The sequence below is a fragment of the Thamnophis sirtalis genome, unplaced genomic scaffold, assembly GCF_051295495.1.
Source record: "Thamnophis sirtalis isolate CommonGarterSnake01/CBP01778 unplaced genomic scaffold, rThaSir2_p1.2 scaffold_4, whole genome shotgun sequence".
NCBI lineage: Eukaryota > Metazoa > Chordata > Lepidosauria > Squamata > Natricidae > Thamnophis > Thamnophis sirtalis.
This window is the reverse complement of record NW_028261384.1, coordinates 54,720,187-54,739,238: the sequence shown is the minus strand read 5'-3', so window position 1 is coordinate 54,739,238 and position 19,052 is coordinate 54,720,187. Positions and strand designations below refer to the sequence as shown.

Below are 19,052 nucleotides of genomic sequence, written 5' to 3'. Positions count from 1 at the left end.
TGCTTGTGTGTCAGAGGTGGGTTGCTGCTGGTTCGGTAGAACTTTAGTGGCCCGGAGGAACTGAGAGTGAACTGGTATGGTATCTCTTTTGGCCCACTCAGCCGCCCAGACTCTACAGCTGTTTTTATGGCAAAAGGCAAATTGCATATGTGCGCACAGCATGCAGCGCCTGCGCAAGCCTCAATAATCAGCTGGTTGTTGCAGGGACAGTGGGTTGTGCATCTGCGCACAGTGTGAGTCAAGTATGTGCACGAAAGGAATGCATGCACGAACACCGAACTGGTAGTGATAGTAAGCACAACCCACCATTGTTGCGTGTGACTGAGGATGGTGCCTGTGTGGTCGAACAGTACTGCATAGATTGCAGGGAAATGAAAATCTCCTGTGGGCAATGGGCAGGCAAGCAGTGAAAAGGGACTTACCATTTTGACCTCTCCCCATTGCTGTTGCCTATGCGCCTGAACTCCAGCCTAAAACTAAATGAGCAGTTCAGCTGCTCGTTCTCGTACCCCAGCACCGTTTGACCCTCCAGGCACCCCACCTAGCTGTGCACAAGCAGTGATACTCTGCTGGCCCCCACAGGCTTTGGCGCTCATCCTGGGTCACCCCTCCCAGCCTTGTCTGGCCATTACATGTGCCACTTGAGGTGAATGATATTGAACTGGACAGGTTGAATTGTCCACACTCACCCAGTCACGTGACCTTTGAGAGTGACCATAATGCTGACCTGGCCCTCAATAAAATTGAATTTCACACTCCTGGTCTACTTCAACAGACTTGGATAATATAGCACAATAAAAATATGATACGGTAAAATAATGAAAACAATATCTTCTAAATAATGATTTATAAAGATAGGACATATCTACTATTTGTACTAGCTGATTGGAAACATTTTATTCTTACTGTCTTAAGATAGGGCCTTTTGTTATATTCAGGTCTTTTCCCGTGTAAGATTGAGATTGTCTTGGCAATGTTTCAGCGAGGTCTCACTCGCCATCTTCAGGCTGGTGTTTTCAGCTTAAACCATGGTCGGAGCTGCCCTCTTTCAATAAATCTTGGTGGGGGTGTGTGGAGTGCTGGCTTTGTTTCAGTAAGTGGAATGATTGGTTGTGTGGTTGTATCATGTTGGTAGATTGGTGCTAGCTGTGTGTCCATTGTTGTTTTGTGTTGCAAAGTTGAATCCTCTGGAAAGGACATTGGTTTCAGCTGTGGTGAGGGTTCTGTCTGATATGTTGTGTACTGTTTGTTTCATGAGTTGCTTTGGAGGGGGGTTGGGCTTGTGTTGTTTTTCTAGTCTGTGGAATTTGTTGGTGTGTGTGTCTTTGTAGGAGGTTTCTGTTTCAGCTCTCCAGACGGTTAGTTGTTTGGATTTGTCCCAGAGTGCTGGGTGGATTTTGTTGCTGAGTTTGAGGTGAAGAGTGAGTAGGTCCTGGTTGGTTTGGTCTAGTAGGAATCTTTTCCTGTGGAGTTCGTTTCTGATTAGGGCTAATTCAGTTCTTTTCAGGATCCTTTTGGTGGCTGAGGTTTTAGAATGGAATTTTAGTTGGAAGCATGTGGGGATCAGGATTTTGTCTCGGCACTTGCGTAAGAATGTGAGGTCACATAAGATGGTGACTCTTCGGACTTCAAGTTTCTCTTTTTTTTTTAGCAGATTTTTAAATTATTTTTTCCCTTCTACAATACCTTACAGTCATTACATCAACATTGTTGTCATCATACCTGTACATGTATATAATATTTTGCTTCTATATTTACACACCTTTATACACAGTTCTCTCTATATATTTATATATAATTTTTTGGCTTAATTAATTTTATTCTTGTTTTGCAGCCATTTGTACCAATTGTTCCAAATTTCATAATATTCCGACTCTTCTTTATCTTTTAATTACAGTGTTTATTTATCCATCTCTGCACAATCCAAAGTTTTTTTAATCATTAATTCGTCTGAGGGGGTATTATTTTGTTTCCAGCATTGGGCAAATGATATTCTAGCTATAGTTAGCAGATGTGTTAATATGTATTTAATTTTCTTTGTATATTTCCCTTTAATTATTCCCAGTAGAAAGTTTTCGGGTTTGTATTTTATCTGTTCTCCTGTAATTTCTTGCACCCATTTCCAAATTTTTGTCCAATATTTTTGTGTTTCCGGGCAGGTCCATATTATATATTATCACCATATGTGATAATAAGTCCCTTGTACTTTTTTACATTTCCAGCAGGTCGGCTTCATGTTTGGGTACATTTTAGCCAATCTTGTTGGTGATAAATGTCAACGATAAAACATTTTGTATATATTTTCTTTAAGTGCTGCTGATCGTGTTAGTTTATAATTTGTGTTCCAAATTCTTTCCCAATCCACTAGATCTATATTGTAACCAAAGTTTTTGGCCCACGCTATCATGCAACCTTTAACTTTTTCTTCTTCTAATGTTACTTCTAATAAATATTTGTAAATTTTCATTATGAATTTATTTTCCTGGCCAATTAAAATTTTATCTATTTGTTGTAATTCTGTGTATATTCCATATTCTTTTACGTCTTTTTTGTATCTCGATTGTAGTTGGAGATATGGCCACCAATCTATATTTATATTTTGCTCCTTTAATTCTGGATTTGTTTTCAAATTCCCTTGGCTGTCTAAAATTTCACTATATCTAACCATTTTTGATAGATCTAGTGTATTGGGATGTGTCATGGCTTCCATAGTGGAAAGCCATGTCGGTATTTTCATGTAATGTTTTTCTCTAATTTTATTCCAGACCTGTATCAGTGCATCTCTAATATCTGTGGAAGTATTTTTGTTTCTTTTTACCCTTTTCCCATAGGAAAAAATGCCATCCCATTTGCAAATTGTGGCCCTCTAATGTTAGTATTCTTTTATTTTTTAAATTTATCCAATCCCTGATCCATGTTAGTGCTGCTGCTTTGTAATAAAGCTCCCAATCCAGGAGTCTCATACTGCCTCTCCTTCTGTCATCCTGTAGAGCTTTCAACTTTATCCTGGCTTTCTTCCCTTGCCATATAAATTTTAATATAATCTTATTCAATTCAGTAAAAAAAAATACCTAATTTTATGGGAATTGTTTGAAATAGTTATAATAGTCTGGGTAGTACATTCATTTTTGTCGCTGCTATTTTCCCTAATGATGTTAGTTGTAGTTTCCCCCATAGTTCTAGATCTTTTTTTATTTGTTGCACTAATTTTGTATAATTATTTTCTTTTATAGTTGAGCACTTTGCTGTTAGCCATATTCCAAGATATTTAACTTTCTTTGTCATGTGCAGTCCTATTATTCTTTCTAATTCTTTATTTTGTTCTTCCTTCAAATTTTTAGTTATCATTTTAGTCTTTTCTCTATTAATCTTTAACCCTGCTACATCTCCATATTTTCCTAGTTCTTGCATTAAGCTATTTCCTGTTTCTAGTGGGTCTTCTATAATGAATATCAAATCGTCTGCAAAGGCCCGGATTTTATATTCCTCTTTTTTAATTTTAGTTCCTCTTATCTCTGAATTATGTCTAATTCTTATTAAAAGACTTTCAAGCGTCAGGATGAAGAGCAGAGGTGATAGTGGGCATCCCTGCCTTACTCCTTTCATTATTTTAAAGGTCTCTGTACTTTCCCCATTTAAACTTCAACTTTCTCGTAGGTTCTGGTGAGCATATATATGCTGGTCTTGTTGTATTCAGGTATTTTCTCATGTGAGATTGAGATTGTCTTGGCAACATTTCGGCAAGGTATCACTCGCCATCTTCAGGCTGGTGTTTTTGGCTTAAAGCATGGTCGAAGTTGCCATCTTTCTATAAATCTTGGTGGGGTGTATGGAGTGCTGGCTTTGTTTCAGTAAGTGGATTGATTGGCTGTGTGGTTGTATCATGATTGGTAGATTGATGCTGATTGGTGCTGGCTGTGTGTCCATTGTTGTTTTGTGTTGTAACGGCCTGGGTGGTGGGTGGGGCTCATTTGTTGACTAGGGTTGGTTTCCAGATGTCTGGTAGGTGGGAGGTATCATCACATTTATTGATGTTGTGGGGGTGTTTCTCTATTTCGATAGCTTCCATAATTATTCTCTTGTTGAAGTGTTCAGTTTTGGAGATTAATTTGGTTCCTTCAAAATTAATTTTATGTCCTGTAGCTTTAAGGTGCTGGAAAAGGGAGGAAGTTTTTTCTTTTTTTCTTACTGCGTTCTTGTTTTCTGCGATGCGTGCATTTATTCTCCTGTTCAGTTGTTCTATGTATGTTGCAGGGCAGATTTTGCATGGTATTTTGGTTTTCTACCTGGATTTTGTTTCTTAAGATGTTGGCTATTTTTTGGTCAGTGTTGAAAGCTGTCATGATATTGTGTTTGTGGAAAATTTTGCTGATTTTATCTTTGGTGCCTTTGATGTAAGGGAGGAGGGCAATGCCGTTGTCCTGTTCTGTGTCTCGGTTTCTGGGGTGAGTCTTCCTTTGGATTAGGTTGGTAGTTGTTTTTTCTTTGGAATCCATTGAAGATTAATAAGTTTGTGAGAGTGTGTAATTCACATTAATTTTGAAGGAAACAAATTAATCTCCAAAACTGAACACTTCAACAAGAGAATAATTATGGAAGCTATCGAAATAGAGAAACACCCCCACAACATGAACGATACCGTGATGATACCTCCCGCCTACCAGACATCTGGAAACCAGCCCTAGTCAACATACGAGCCCCACCCACCACCCAGGCCGCTACAACACAAAACAACAACAGACACACAGCCAGCACTAATCAGCACCAATCTACCAGTCATGATACAACCACAAAGCCAATCAATCCACTTACTGAAACAAAGCCAGCACTTCACACACCCAACCAAGATTTATAGAAAGATGGCAGCTCCGACCACGCTTTAAGCCGAAAACATCAGCCTGAAAATGGCAAATGAGACCTCACCGAAACGTTGCCAAGACAATCTCAATCTTACACGGGAAAAGACCCAAATACAGCAAGACCAGCATATCTACACCTGTGAAAATCTACGAGAAAACACACACACATATGTATGTATGTATGTATGTATGTATGTATGTATGTATGTATGTATTGTGTCACAACCCCTGGTATGCCCAAATATGGGAGGGAGCATACTGCTTCCCTTTTCTGTCTATCGGATCACCCTAAGAGGCATCCAGGCAGAAAGGCCATTTTTTATGTTGCCTTGTTACATTTGTGTTGCATTTGTGCTGATAAATAAATAAAAGGAAACTATTATAGATCTATTTCAAGCTAATTAGCTCTCATCAGCTAGCCATACCCATTCTGGGAATTGAACTGCCTAATATGTAATACAGCCCAGGTTATATATACTGTGTAATATGTAATACATATACTGCCTAATATGTAATACAGCCCAAAACCCAGCCTGAAAATGGCGAGTGAGACCATGCTGAAACGTTGCCAAGACAATCTCAATCTTACATGGGAAAAGACCCGAATACAAGAAGACCAGCATACACACACACACACACACACACACACACACACACACACACACACACACACACACACACACACACACACACACATATATATATATATATATATATATATATATATATATATATATATACACACATACACATACACATACACATACACATACACATACACATACACATATACATCATATACATATACATATACATATACATATACATATATGTTGTATTTGTGCTGATAAATAAATAAAGGGAGACTAGTATAAATCTATTTCAAGCTATTTAGCTCTCATCAGCTAGCCATACCCTTACTGGGAATCGAACCTGTGCTGTATTGCATCTTAGGCAGATGTGTTAACCACTAAGCCACAGAGCTCGACTCCTTATCAGCCAACCCAGGGTGAAAGGTATCTATTTAGATTTTACAACCCCCGGTATGCCCAAATATGGGAGGAAGATCACTACTTCCATTCTCTGTCCTTCGGCTCGTCACAAGAGACCATCCAGACAGAAACCCAATATTTTTACTGTTGCCTTTTTGTTACATTTGTTGTATTTGTGCTGATAAATAAATAAAGGGAGACTAGTATAGATCTATTTCACCCTGGCTTGGCTGATAAGGAGTCGAGCTCTGTGCCTGTGGTTTTTTCAATTTGTGCCCCGATTTATTCGCATTTTTGAAGAAATTTTGCATGGCAAATTTGATTTTCTGGGCCATCTCCTCTTATGCTGTCAGATTCAGTTTGTGTTTTATCAGTTCTCTCTTTTCCTTTATTTTTGTTTCTTGTGGATCTTTTTGCAGGTCTACTTCCATTTTTTTAGTTCTTTGTCTAGTGTTTCTTGTTTTTGTCTCTTTTCTTTGTTCTTCCTTGCCAAATATGCCATTTTCAGTTTCCTAATAAATGCTTTTGTGGTGTCCCATAAATTTTGTACTGATGTTTCTTATTTTTTATTTATTTTGTAAAAAAAATTATTTCTTTTTCTATCATTGTTATATATTCTTTATCCTTCAGTATTATTTGATTCATTGTCTATCTCTTTTTTTTTGTCCTTTCTATTTTACTTTTATTGGATTATAATCCGCCAAGGTGTTCGTCATTATTTCAATCTCCTCTGTATCTCTTCTCATTCCCAGTATCATCAGATCATATCTATCTTTAACCATGATTTGTGTGGGTTGGAATAGAATGTGTATTGTTTGTTTTCTATGTTTCTTTCTTGCCATACGTCTTGTAGACTCAGTTCCTGTGCCATTTCAAAAAAAGATAGTTGGTAGTGTTCTTCTTTTTCTTATTTCTTTTACTGCTTTTATAATCATTTTTGGTTTCTGTTATTGCATTGAAATCGCCAATTAAATATATATTTTCATGTTCTATTTCTATTATCTTTTTGTGGACTTTCTTGTAAAATTCTTTTTGGTTTTTATTTGGTGCATAAATCGCAGTGAGAAGAACTTTCTTTTGTTCTGTTTCTATTTCTATTATCAAAATTCTCCCCTCTTCGTCTGCATAAATTTGTTTAACATTTATCCAATCTTTAACGTACATTGCTATTCCCCTCTTTTTTTGTTGTGTTAGTGCTATGTATAATTTCCCTAATTTTGGATATTCTAATAGTTTGTTATACTGATTTTTAATGTGTACCTTCTGGAGGCACACAATGTCCATATTCATTTTTTGTAGATTTGTCAAAATTTGTCTTCTTTTTTCAGGTGGATTTAATCCATTTATATTTATGGAGAGAATCTTGATTTCTGGTTCCATTGTTCTATTTAGATACTGCCCTTAGTTTCCTTGTATTTCTTGTCTCTATTCCTATTCTGATGTCCTTCCGTTCTATTTGCTCTCTTCCTTGTTTCCTTCCTTCTTCGAAGATAATCAATTTTTAACTCCTATGGAAAATGCTACTTTCACTGTTTAAAATCCATAGTTCCTGTACTACATCAGTAATGCATCTTTTACATCAGTGCCCCCCCACTCTTTTTTAGCACCAGACTGATTCCATGGAGAAAGGGTTTTTTTTTTTTTTTGGTGGACTGGAGGGGGCATGGTTTGTGTGCTACACACATCCTGTTGATGGGGCTTTGCTTGTTTGCATGGACTAGTTGCTGGCATGCTGCAGACTGGTACCAGCCCATAGCTGGGACTCCTGTTTTATAATGTTGGAAGAAATGTCCATTTGGGTTCAGTTCCAAGTGGGGAAAAAGACACTGAAAACATGGAGGCTGCTTGGAAAGATGATTTAATGGGGAACAGGATCACATGGCTTGAGTCCTGAACAGAAAAGGGGGAACAGAAAACAGAAAATGCTTTCAGATGTAGGGTGAAGAAGAAGAAAAAAGTGAGATGCTGAAAGTTCCTGGTTTTATGCCCTCTCTGACCTTTGATCTTGAGCTTGTATTCTGATTGGTTGTCAGATTCCCATGGGGCCATGAAGGGGCAACTCTCTAGGCTGTGTTTTGAGTCCAGGTTTGGTTGAGCATCTTCCCAGGTGCCCTATGGTGAGATGGGTAAAGGGCTAATGTATCATGCCTTAATCCCATCACCCTGAAGCTAAGCGGGAGGTCTTTGTTATGTAGAATAGACCGGCTCAGGCATTTTAATGGCCCATTGACAAAGGTGGAGACTATTAAGAATGAATCTCCTACCTAAAAACATGTTTCTCGATTTCTGATCTAGGGAAATATAATATTCTGCCTTTTCAATTTTTCCTAGGATATTTCATTTTTCTAGGAGAGGGTGAGTTTTAAGAAAAACCTTTCTTGAAATGTCACTTTGAAATAAATCTTAAAACCTTTTTGCCTCAATATGAACTTCAAATAGTAATTAGAAAAGACAAGCTAAATTTATTAAAAATCATAACAAGTCCTCAGATAACTATTTTTAAGATATTCACAACAGACAATGACAGCACAGATTAATTTAAAAATGCAGTTTTCATAAAATTTTGATAGTTCAATAGCTCATGGATGCATGAATTTTCTTATTTGTGTCTCAAAAGTTTGTGATTTTGGCCAGACCTTTAACATATATCATGGTTTAAAAATCTTATCTAAATGTTACAAACCAGTTCTTGTTCAATCTAGTATTTTCCAGATAGGTTGAACAAGACACCCATAATTCCCAACAATGCACCATCCAGAAGATAATGAGATTTTTAGTCTGAGCACATCAGCTGGGGAGATCTGGCCTCAATGGTTAGTTTATTCTCTCTATGATATACAGTATCTGGAATATCAATATGTGATCCTGTTGAAAGAAAGTTCTGTGATGTATTAAATGACACTTATTCCAAGTCACCATAACTTGTGAGCAATTTGGACATTGATAATTATCTCTGCTTATAGAATTAATTATAGGAACAACTTTTATAGGTAGTATAGTTTTGAATTGTTTTTTTATTTTTTATCCCTCACAGATAATGAAAAAAATGAGTAACATCTATGAATCAGCAGCCAATACTCTGGGAATCTTTAGCAGCCCCTGCCTGACCAAGGTAGAATTGAGAGTGGCATGCAAAGGCATATCTGACAGAGATGCCCTCTCTAAACCAGATCCCTGTGTCATACTGAAAATGCAGTCTCATGGACAATGGTTTGAGGTAGGTGTGCAATTTTATATTCTGTGTGTGTGTGTGTCCCTTCTCTCCTCTCTCTCCCTCCCTCCCTCCCTCTCTTCATATGCTACACTTTCAAAAGAAAAGAAAAGGACTTGAATTTGCCCAAAGTCACACCTCCTGGAGATGAACGACACCATCTTATAATTCTTCCATTACTGTCCAAAGAATTAGCTGAAAAAAATAAGTCCCAACTGCTGTAAGGATGCCCAATTTTATTTCAGGGGCACTGGGTAGTTTTTTGATCCTTTGTCAGAGGTATTTCTGAGTGAAACCGCTACAAATCCATGTTTGATTTGACAGAAAATAATGAAGGAAATTTGTGAATCCTAGCTTGTCTTTATTATCTTTACCATTCATTTATCGTTACTCAAGTAGCAAATTGTGACAGGCATATATTCTATACATTGAGGTTGTTCTGGAATTGTGTCAGAATAAGAAAGAAAATCTTATTTCAATACTAAAAGAGCTCATAATTACTTCAGACTATTTCATTAATAGGCCAGAAGCCAGATGAAGGTAAGCTCATGAACACAAAGGAATAAATTGCTCTTATCAAGAAATTTTTGTGCTATGGCAAGATAAGCTGGCTGAAAAAAAAGCCAATATTTTGATCAAGGCCATATTGGGAAAACATTAATTTGGGACCATGAAAGGAATACACAATTAAGAAATTAGTTAATTGAAATTCAGTAATTTGCTTGGAAAAAAGAGAAGAAAATGAAATATTTTCTATATATGTAATGATGGATTTAAATTGACCCTACCAGCTTAAAGATGCCTGGCCTAATCAGCACTAGTAAATGATCTAGTGATAAAATGTACAGAAGCATCTGGGGCTGTCGATGCAAGCCACTGAAAGGAAAATTCCAAATAAATTAATTAATCCTTTTCAATCCTATGATTCTATTATTCTAGTCAAGTGCATGTATTTTATTTGTAGCTGACCTTATTGCACATGATCAGAAGTATGCATGGACAGTGTCAGAAGTATACAGATTAGAGCATTGCATGTAGGCTGGAAAATAGCTCTAGCTAACCATTTAACACAAATAAAATCCCCTATTGAGGAAAGAGATATTTTGAAAAGGAGTATCTGGCAGACAGAATGTCATCCATGGTCCCAATCAAGCTCAACATCAAGCATGTCTGCTGTGTAGAATGTATTACACATAGCTTACTTACTTTTACCCTAAGCCAAGCAATGTGGATGGCCTATAACTTCTGAATGTTAATTTCCTGTCTTAATTTCCAAGGCTGCATGTACAATGAATCATGACTTTGGAGCTCTCCTTCCCATGGTGGCCTCTAATCTTTTGCAGAGTATTTGCCTTTTAGGTAGTTTTGAGAGAAAATCAAGATATTTAATCAAATATACAAGTACATATTATGTGAAACCTGATTCAAAAATAGTAACTGGGAAAGGAATTTTGGAGTTCTAGTAGACCAAGTGTCACACTCGCAGCATCATGTTGTCATCATGTGACGTATCTCAACTTTTCCCCCTTTGCTAAAATGGGCATGGCCAGCATGTCACACATCTGGCCCATGGGGCACGAGTTTCACACCCCTGTAGTAGACAGTCACTTAAATAGGAGCCAGCAGTGTGGCAGCAGCTAATGTGATCCAGTGTTGCATAAACAGAAGGATAGAGTCAAGATCATTTGAAGTATTAGTACCCCTTTATAACCCTTGGATGCTGCATCCAGTTTTAGTCACCACATTATAAAAAAGAAGTTAAGATGTTGGGAAAAGTGCAGAGGAAAGCAACTAAGATTATTAAGGATCTGGAGACTAAAACATATGAAGAATGCAGGTTGCAGAAATTGAGTATAGCTAGTCTAGAGAAAAGAAGGACTAGGAGTTATGTGATAGCACTATTCCAATATTTGAGGGGATGTGACAAAGAAGAGGGTGTCAACTTATTTTTCAAAGCATCAGAAGGCAAGACAAGAAACAATGGATGGAAATTAATCAAGGAAAAAAGCAACCTAGAATTAAAGAGAAACTTCGTAACTGAGAACAATTAACCAACAATTAACTTCAGCAGTTATGGTGCTTCATCACTGGAGGCTTTTAAGATGAGACAGGGTACTACTTGTCTGAAATGGTATAGAGCAGAGGTTGGACTGGAAGACTTCCATGGTCCCTTCCAGTTCTATTCTGTAAGTATGTAGAGTTTCTAAGAGCAACTTCCAAAGCAGAGGTGGGTTCCTACCAGTTTGGGCTGGTTCAGACAAGTAGATAGTAACTCAGCCAGCCACACCCCAAACTGGTTCTATCGGTGGCACCATAGGCGGTGCCATCTTGTTTTTTGCTTCTGCACATTTTTAAAACTACTGTGCATGCGCTCATAGCACACATCAAGCAAGCATGCCACTGAATCCCTGAGCGAACCAGCAGTAGCACCAGCTGGGAACCACCCCGGTTCCAAAGGAATATATTTTTTCTTATAATCTTATTTTTCAGATAGAGTAGAAAAGTAAATTCTTAAAATGAATGTATCTAGATATGTTTATTTCCCCCTGTTTTCATAAACTACAAAATCAAGAAAAATAGAATTGGAGGGGAATGAGCAGTCTCAACATACTTAATTGGGTCAGTTGTGGGGAGGGGTAGTGAGAGAAACAAATAATTCCTGAGAGATTATATTTAGGTTAAAAGTGGCCCAGCACATTACATCTAGTTATTCAAAAGAAAGGAAAATTCATATTTTATGTGAGAACACAAAAGTATAAAATACCTTTAAGTTAGAAACAATTCTGATAACAATATTAAAAATAAAATCAACCCAACTGGTTAATCACCAAGCATAATTAAAACTTTTTTCAGTTGTTATATAAGGCCATTCTCTTCAAAACACATTAATTATGGAAACAAATGTCACTGCAAAAAAAAAATGCCCTTAACAGCAAAGAATGATTCTGACATCAATGCTATGGCTTATAAAGAATCATAAATGCCTGTTATTCCTTTTTTAAATCTTGAAAACATTTTGCTTAGATATGTGTGGGTGGAAGATTCATGTATGGCTTTATATAGTTTAACATCGGTACAATATCAATAGACTGAAGAATCAAGAAATGTAGTTAAAATTGTGAAGTCTGAGAAAATATGAATTTATAGAGAATTCCTAAATTGGATAGAAAGCAGATATAGAGCCAGTGTAGCGTACTAATTAAAGCATTAGGCTAGAAACTGGGAGATCATGGATTCTAGATGCAAAGCTGGGGGACCCTGAGCAAGTCATTTTCTCTCATTCCTAGGAAAGAAGCAATGGCAAGGCATTTCTGAAAAATCTGGCCAAGAAAACTGCAGGGTCTTATCCAGGCAGTCTTCAAGAATACTCAATAAAGGGTTGAAATGAAGGGTATTTTGTGCTCTCTAAGCTTGATTGTTTTCTTGCAGATATTTCATTACCCAAACAAGGTAATACCATCAGCTTTAGTGTTACCTAGTTTGTGTAATGAGACATTTGTAAGAAAATAACCAAGCTCATAGAGCACCAGGTATCCTTCAGTCTTCAAGAATCAAATTTGATTTTAAAAAAGAAAAAAATAGCAGATGGTTAAACCTCAATGTAATAGAAGATCTTTTAAGTTACAGAATCATAGAATAATATAGTTGGAGAGGACATAGGACGTCTTCTAATCCAATCCCCTGCTCAAGCAGGAGATCCTATAGCATTCTAGTCTCTTTTTGAAAGCCTCCAATGATGGAGCACTCCCAATTTCTGAAGGCAAACTATTCCATTTCTTCTTAGTTCTAGGTTGCTTCTCCCCTTGGTTAGTTTCCATCCATTGTTTCTTGTCTTGCATTTAGGTGTTTTGGAAAATAGTTTGACTCCTTTATCTTTGTAAGAGCCCTTCAAATATTGGAATACTGCTGTTATGTCTCCTCTAGTTCTTCTTTTCTGTAGACTAGACATACTCAGTTCCTGCAACCTTTCTTCATTATGTTTTAGCTTCCAACCCTCTAATCATTCTTGTTGCTCTTTTCTTCATTCTTTTCAGAATCTCAACATCTTTTTTATATTGTGGTGACCAGAACTGGATGCAGTATTCCAAGCGTGGTCTTACTTAGCCTTTGTAAAGCAGTACTAGCACTTTATGTGATCTCAATTCTTTTCCTGTATTAATCTATTAATCTATTAATTCCTCTGTTGGCTCATATATAAGTAATTGTCCACTAGGATTCCAAGATCCTTCTCATAATTACTGGCATTAAGTCAAGTTGATTTTCCCCACCTAAATGTAAAATCTTTCATCCATGTTGAATTTCATTTTGTTAGATAGGGCACAGTGTTCAAGTCTGTCAAGATCTTTTTGGATCTTGAGCTTGTCTTTTAGAGTATTGGCTATTTCTGCCAGCAATGGAGGAGTATTGGAGGAGGTATAGCAGCTTCAGCTTGGAAGATGTTTAGGATCAAAATCTGTTGATCCAAGAGTGCCATAGACAGGCGCATAAAGACTAACTCAGTGCCTAACTGTCATGGTACTCCCAAGTCATAGAATCTTTTTCATTGATTTAAATGGAGTCCTGTATGGTTGCCATGCTCCTCTTCTACTGATATTCCTCATTGCTGACAGATCAAAACTACCCCATTCTAAGTCCCCTCAGTTTGCAGCAGAATTTTTAGGCTTTGTTGTCAGACTCCTAGGTTTGACAAGGATTATCTGAGAAACGTTTAGGAAAATATTTTAATATAATTCACAAATATCTTTATTCTTCATTTTAAATATTCTTTACAAAGATGATGATATTTTTATAAGATGGCAATACAGGGAATAAGAATAAATCCTAGGAATAAGAAATCAGTTGTCTATGATTCATTCTTGTCTGCTATGAAGAATCCATGAACAAAATTATTGATATTACAAGAAGCTGATGTTTGAAACTGTCCATAGATAACGGCTTGATTTCCATTTCAACTGAGACTGTATCCATCCAACATTTCACTGTTCTCCAAATAGATAACATTCTTGGCAACTATAGAATGCCCTGGAAGGCATGGTTTGAAATCAGTGCACATTTACATACATATATGAAAGTCCAATTTGAACAGGCACTTGGGGGAAAGGGCTCAGCTTATTTTAATTAACAAATTTATCTATTGATCAGCTACCTGTATTTCCCAAGGAGTAGATAATGCTGCTGCAATTCAGTGCCATGTCACTAAAGTTCAGCAATGTGCTTTTGTAGTATTTTGAAGAATCACAGAAAAAGCTTTCAAGGTGCATGTACAGGCCATAAGGCATGGATTGCCCACATCAGTGCTAATTTGCAGATTTATTGCAAGTCAAATCCTAAATACTGGGTAAAAATAATTAATATCCATTTTGATATAATTTAGCTTCATATTTGGGTTATCATATATGTGAATTAGATAGATAAATATAATCTCAACTGCAGATGTAATATATGTACTTCTCTTTAAATAGGTGGCTGAGCCTTGCCAGTTTGTAAAATGTATCAAAATCTGGCATGACTGGTTGACGTTTGAGGTTTGTGGCTTAGATAGAAAGCTGTTAACAGATATATCAGTTTTAGAAACTGGGAGAGAACAAAAGATGATTATTTTTCTGCCTTGGTTTATTTCCTGAAAGCAGTAAAGGCAGGTTACCTTGTTATCTAATGCAGTTGTTCTATTGTAACTGCTGTCTTTATTTTTCAAGTGGAGAATACGTTATTCAACTGCTGTCAGAAAATAATGTGCCGAATAGCCAAGTCAAGAATGTTGAGGGGGGGAAATATTGACCATTTTTAATCAACAAACTGTCAATTTTCTGGAATAAAATCATTTCAAATATATTATCATTGCAGAAATCCTGTAACAATCAGTTTTGAAAGCAATTGTACAGGAGTGAGTGACCACCTTGTCAATCACTCTAAGAGAAGCCCAAGGAGGCCTTTGATAATTGAAAGTTCTAATAAAGTTCTTGCATAGCTTCTGCTATCTGCTCACTCTGTTCCTGGGCCAAAGGAAGGCATAAAGTAAGAACCCCATTGCTCTAGAATTCCATGCAAAATTGTTTCATATTGGGCTGGGCAACATGAAGGCCTCTGCCCAATTTCCTGCAGTCTTTGACCTTATTTCCAAATCCTTCTGTGAAATCATTTCAGGTGCTAAGAGAAAGTAGACATTTCTCAAACAGGCCACTGGTATAGATTATAAAGAAAAAAAGAGTATCAGAAAAAGAGGGAGAAAATGGTTATCAGCAAAAAAAGAGAGGTCATCTAAAGGAGGCACAGGAAACCACATTCTTGACTCTTGCTCATCGGAGAAGACTTTCTCTAAAAACAATAGAAAAGGGGCATTAAGGCTTCTATCCCAGATTTCATGTTGGATAAAGAAGAAGAAAAATCCATGAAATTTGAAAGCATATATTCTTTACGAAAGAATATAATAACAGAGTTAAAGGAGGTCTTCTAGTTCAGGCAAGAAACCCAATACCATTTCAGACAAATAGCTGTCAATCTCTTCTTAAAAACTTCCAGTGTTGGAGAATTCACAACTTCTGGAGGCAAGTTGTTCAACAGGTTAATTGTTCTGTCAGGAAATTTCTTCTTAGTTCTAGGTTGCTTCTCTCCTTGATTAGTTTCCATCCATTGCTTCTTGTCCTGCCCTCAAGCACTTTGGGGAATAACTTGACTCCCCCTTGTGGCAATCCCTTAGATATTGGAACACTACTATCATGTCACCTCTAGTCCTTCTTTTCATTAAACTAGACATGCCCAATTCCAGCAACTGTTCTTTATATGTTTTAGCCTCCAGTCCTCTAATCTATGATTATATGATTCTAGTACTTCCACTTTTCCTGAGGCAAACTTTTCAACTAGTATGAGGATTTAAGAAATAGAAGGCAAATGGCTTTTTTTTTGTTTGCTTGTTTGTTAATATTTGGAAACATTTTCCAAGTACAGAAAACTGGGAACTAATCTTCCTTCTCAAAAATACACTTTAGATAAATTTAAAGGCCTCAGGTTCCGAAGAAATGAGATGGGGAGCAGCGGGTTCCTAAAAGACTATGCCTCCCTTGATACAGCTCACATGGATTTCAATAGGGTTGTTTGCCTATGGGAGACTGCTATAATTGTTACATTTCAGCCACAGAAGGGCCATGGAGAGAAAATTCAAGAGGAACATGAAGGAGTAGAAGGCAGTATCCAGGCAAGCCAAAGCAACCCTGTGTATGTTTGAAAAATAATAGTGCATCAATATTCCACTTGTCAAGTTCTGTAACTGACTATTAGTATTGTAAACAGGCAGATGATCATTTTAGCCCTGTACTTAGTTATCTTACAAAATGTCAGTTGGGAAATCAGATTAACAATGTGTTTTGTGATAAGAAAGGATAACACATTCTTAAAAATAAATAATTAAAACACATATCTCTTGGATATAAATGCTGATTCAATGCTTAACTATAGTATGTATGTTAAAATATTAAGGGAAACTACTTCTGTCACTAACATTAGTTACTATAGCTCCCAGCACATTCAAATTGGCTCAGAAATATTTGTGGTCTCCCTATTATCTATTTTGTGGTCATTTGAGACACACCTGAGATTTAGAATTATGGACCAGAATCATGGACCTAGACTCTGAGATCACTGTATAGATATCAAAGAAGAATCTTTGCTTTAATTCAGCTAAGAATTAAAAAAAAACACCATATCATAGATCCTATAAATTGCTTTCTCCCTTAATAGTAAATGCATAAAATGGTTTTTAAAATGGGAGGGCGGAGAAACTGAGACAGCAGTTACGGAGACAGACTCATAAAAGCTAATCAAGCCCAGGTGGTTGTTGCTTGGCTCCTCCCAAGAGGGTATATAAGAAGAGACTTTGGGAGGAGACCTTTTGCAGGACACAACCGTTCATAACATGCTGGGGAAGCTGTTGTTTGTATTGTATCTCTTATCTGTGGGAGTCTGGGTTGCTGCCAATGTCTTGCCTGTGAGTCGTGTATGGGCTGTGAATAAAGTGTGGCTAACAGTAAGCTTGTGTCGGTGTTAGTCACCGGACAGAGGGGGGTCAGAACAGGTAGTTTATTTTGCTGAACTACAATTTCAGTCTGGCTGATAAGAGATGTTGGCAGAGGTGGGCTGCTACTGGTTTCCACCATTCCTGAACTGGATGTTAATTTTCTGAGCAGTTCAGAGAACCGGTTGTTGGAAGAAATCTTTCCCCCCTTTAGAGGGCTAATCCTGCAAGGGAGGCAGGAAGGAAACATTCTGGTATGCCTAGTTTTCTATCCTAATTCTTATCTTAATTGCCCTGCCTCTTTAAGTGTTTTCAGAAACTGCCTCTGGATTATGCTTGTTTCATTGTAAACATTATGCCCAGACATTCTGTCTGTAGACTGACCTTCTCCGGAGTTATCATCGCCCGCCCCCTGAAGATTTTTGTGGTACTTTTATTTCTGGGGCTTGACTTTCTTAAAGATTGTTAAAGGGTTGTTTTAAGCTTTTTGGAGCTTAAAGGGTTGTTTTAAGCTTTTTGCAGTATACTTCCAACACAGCTGGAACAGCTATTTACAGAAGGGTTGGCATAGCCATAGAACAAATGGCTGAGAGGCAGGAAGTAAGCTTGGCATTTTACTGCATTTCTAGGAGCATGTGATCTTTCCTTAAATCTGGATGATTATCTAAGGATATCTTGTAAGGTAAGACCAGCTGGTATCTTTAAGTGGTGCAAATGGATCTAATGTTGTTTCTCCTGGGCAGGAAACTGTGTGTGGTCTGTGCGTTCACTGAGCACAGGAGTCTCTTGTCCATGGGAATTCTTCACTCATCTAGGTCATTGTTTCTTGGTTTCCAGAAAGTTCAGTTGCTTCTTGAAAAAGGCACCTTTGGGACAGGAGTCTCTTGCATTGGTTTGGAGTGGCCAAGCTACATGATTGGTCACTGATAATAAGCGGATCCTCCTTCCAATTTGTTTTAGTTTTCTCTCATGATAATATGGCATAGAATTGTAGAAAGTTAGCACCCTTCCCTCTCCTAGAAGAATGAAATATTTTGAGAAATATTAAAAAGGAAGAATATATTTCCCTGAATGAGAAATGGAGAAACGTGTTTTCTTAGAGGGATAAAGTAGCCCCCACCTTCCTTAATAGCTCACAGAAGATATCTGCACTTAAGAGATAAAGAGATAGATAGCAATATTCATGCAAAACTCCTGTGCAGCAAAGTCTGAACAAAGGCAGAATGGGATTAGCCCTCACTCAAGATGTTGTCTCTTCAGCTCTGCATTTTGTAGCCCAAATATGCCCAACCACATTCTGGAAAGTTTAAATGACCTCTCTGCTAAAGGGTTTCACTTTATGAGCAAGAATAACTTGGCTGCTGATAGTTATTCTTGTATTTTAACTATTTTAATTCATCAATGTGCTCTGACAACTTGTCTGATTTGTAACTCCGGGTTGCAGGTATTGCTGAGGAAAAGGAAAGTATTCAGACAGAATGGTTTAGGTTTCCATGATGGCTATGACTCATTGATCTTCAGTGTGTATTCCCCATTTCTAATCTAATGACTGGTATTTAGGGCTGCTTTTTGCAAGAAAAAAAGCTTTTTGCATTTTTGTACAGGTAATCCTTGAACTACAACATTTCATTTAGTGACTATTCAAAGTTACAAGAAAAAAGTAACTTATGACTGTTTTTCACACTTACAACCATTGCAGCATCCCTGGTCATGAGAGGGCAGGCAAGGCAAAGCCCCACTCGACGTAAGTGACATCGAGTTGGTCACGCCCACCCAGCCATGCCCATCCAACCAGTCATTGGAGCAGGGAGCCGGTTGTTAAAAAATTTGCATCCCACCACTGGATGTTGAGAGTTCATGTATTTATTTCCTACTAATGCATACGAATACACTGTTACTAAATTAATTGTGTGCCATACAAAGAATTTCTGTCACTGGACTGTAAGGTATAGTAACAATTATTAATCGTACTACTACTATTA

At 37.3% G+C, this 19,052-nt stretch overlaps 1 protein-coding gene across 5 annotated transcripts in view; it reads left to right on the top strand.

The window, feature by feature from the left end:
* The window catches only part of CPNE4 (copine 4), a 369,631-nt gene that overhangs the window by 94,130 nt on the left and 256,449 nt on the right, over positions 1-19,052 (top strand). For all 5 annotated transcript variants that reach the window (XM_087712948.1, XM_087712945.1, XM_087712946.1 and 2 more), the window contains exon 2: positions 8,886-9,068. In XM_087712948.1, coding sequence (XP_087569074.1) covers positions 8,889-9,068 — 180 coding nt within the window. In that variant the 5' untranslated portion in view covers positions 8,886-8,888. The remainder of the gene's footprint in view (positions 1-8,885; positions 9,069-19,052) is intronic.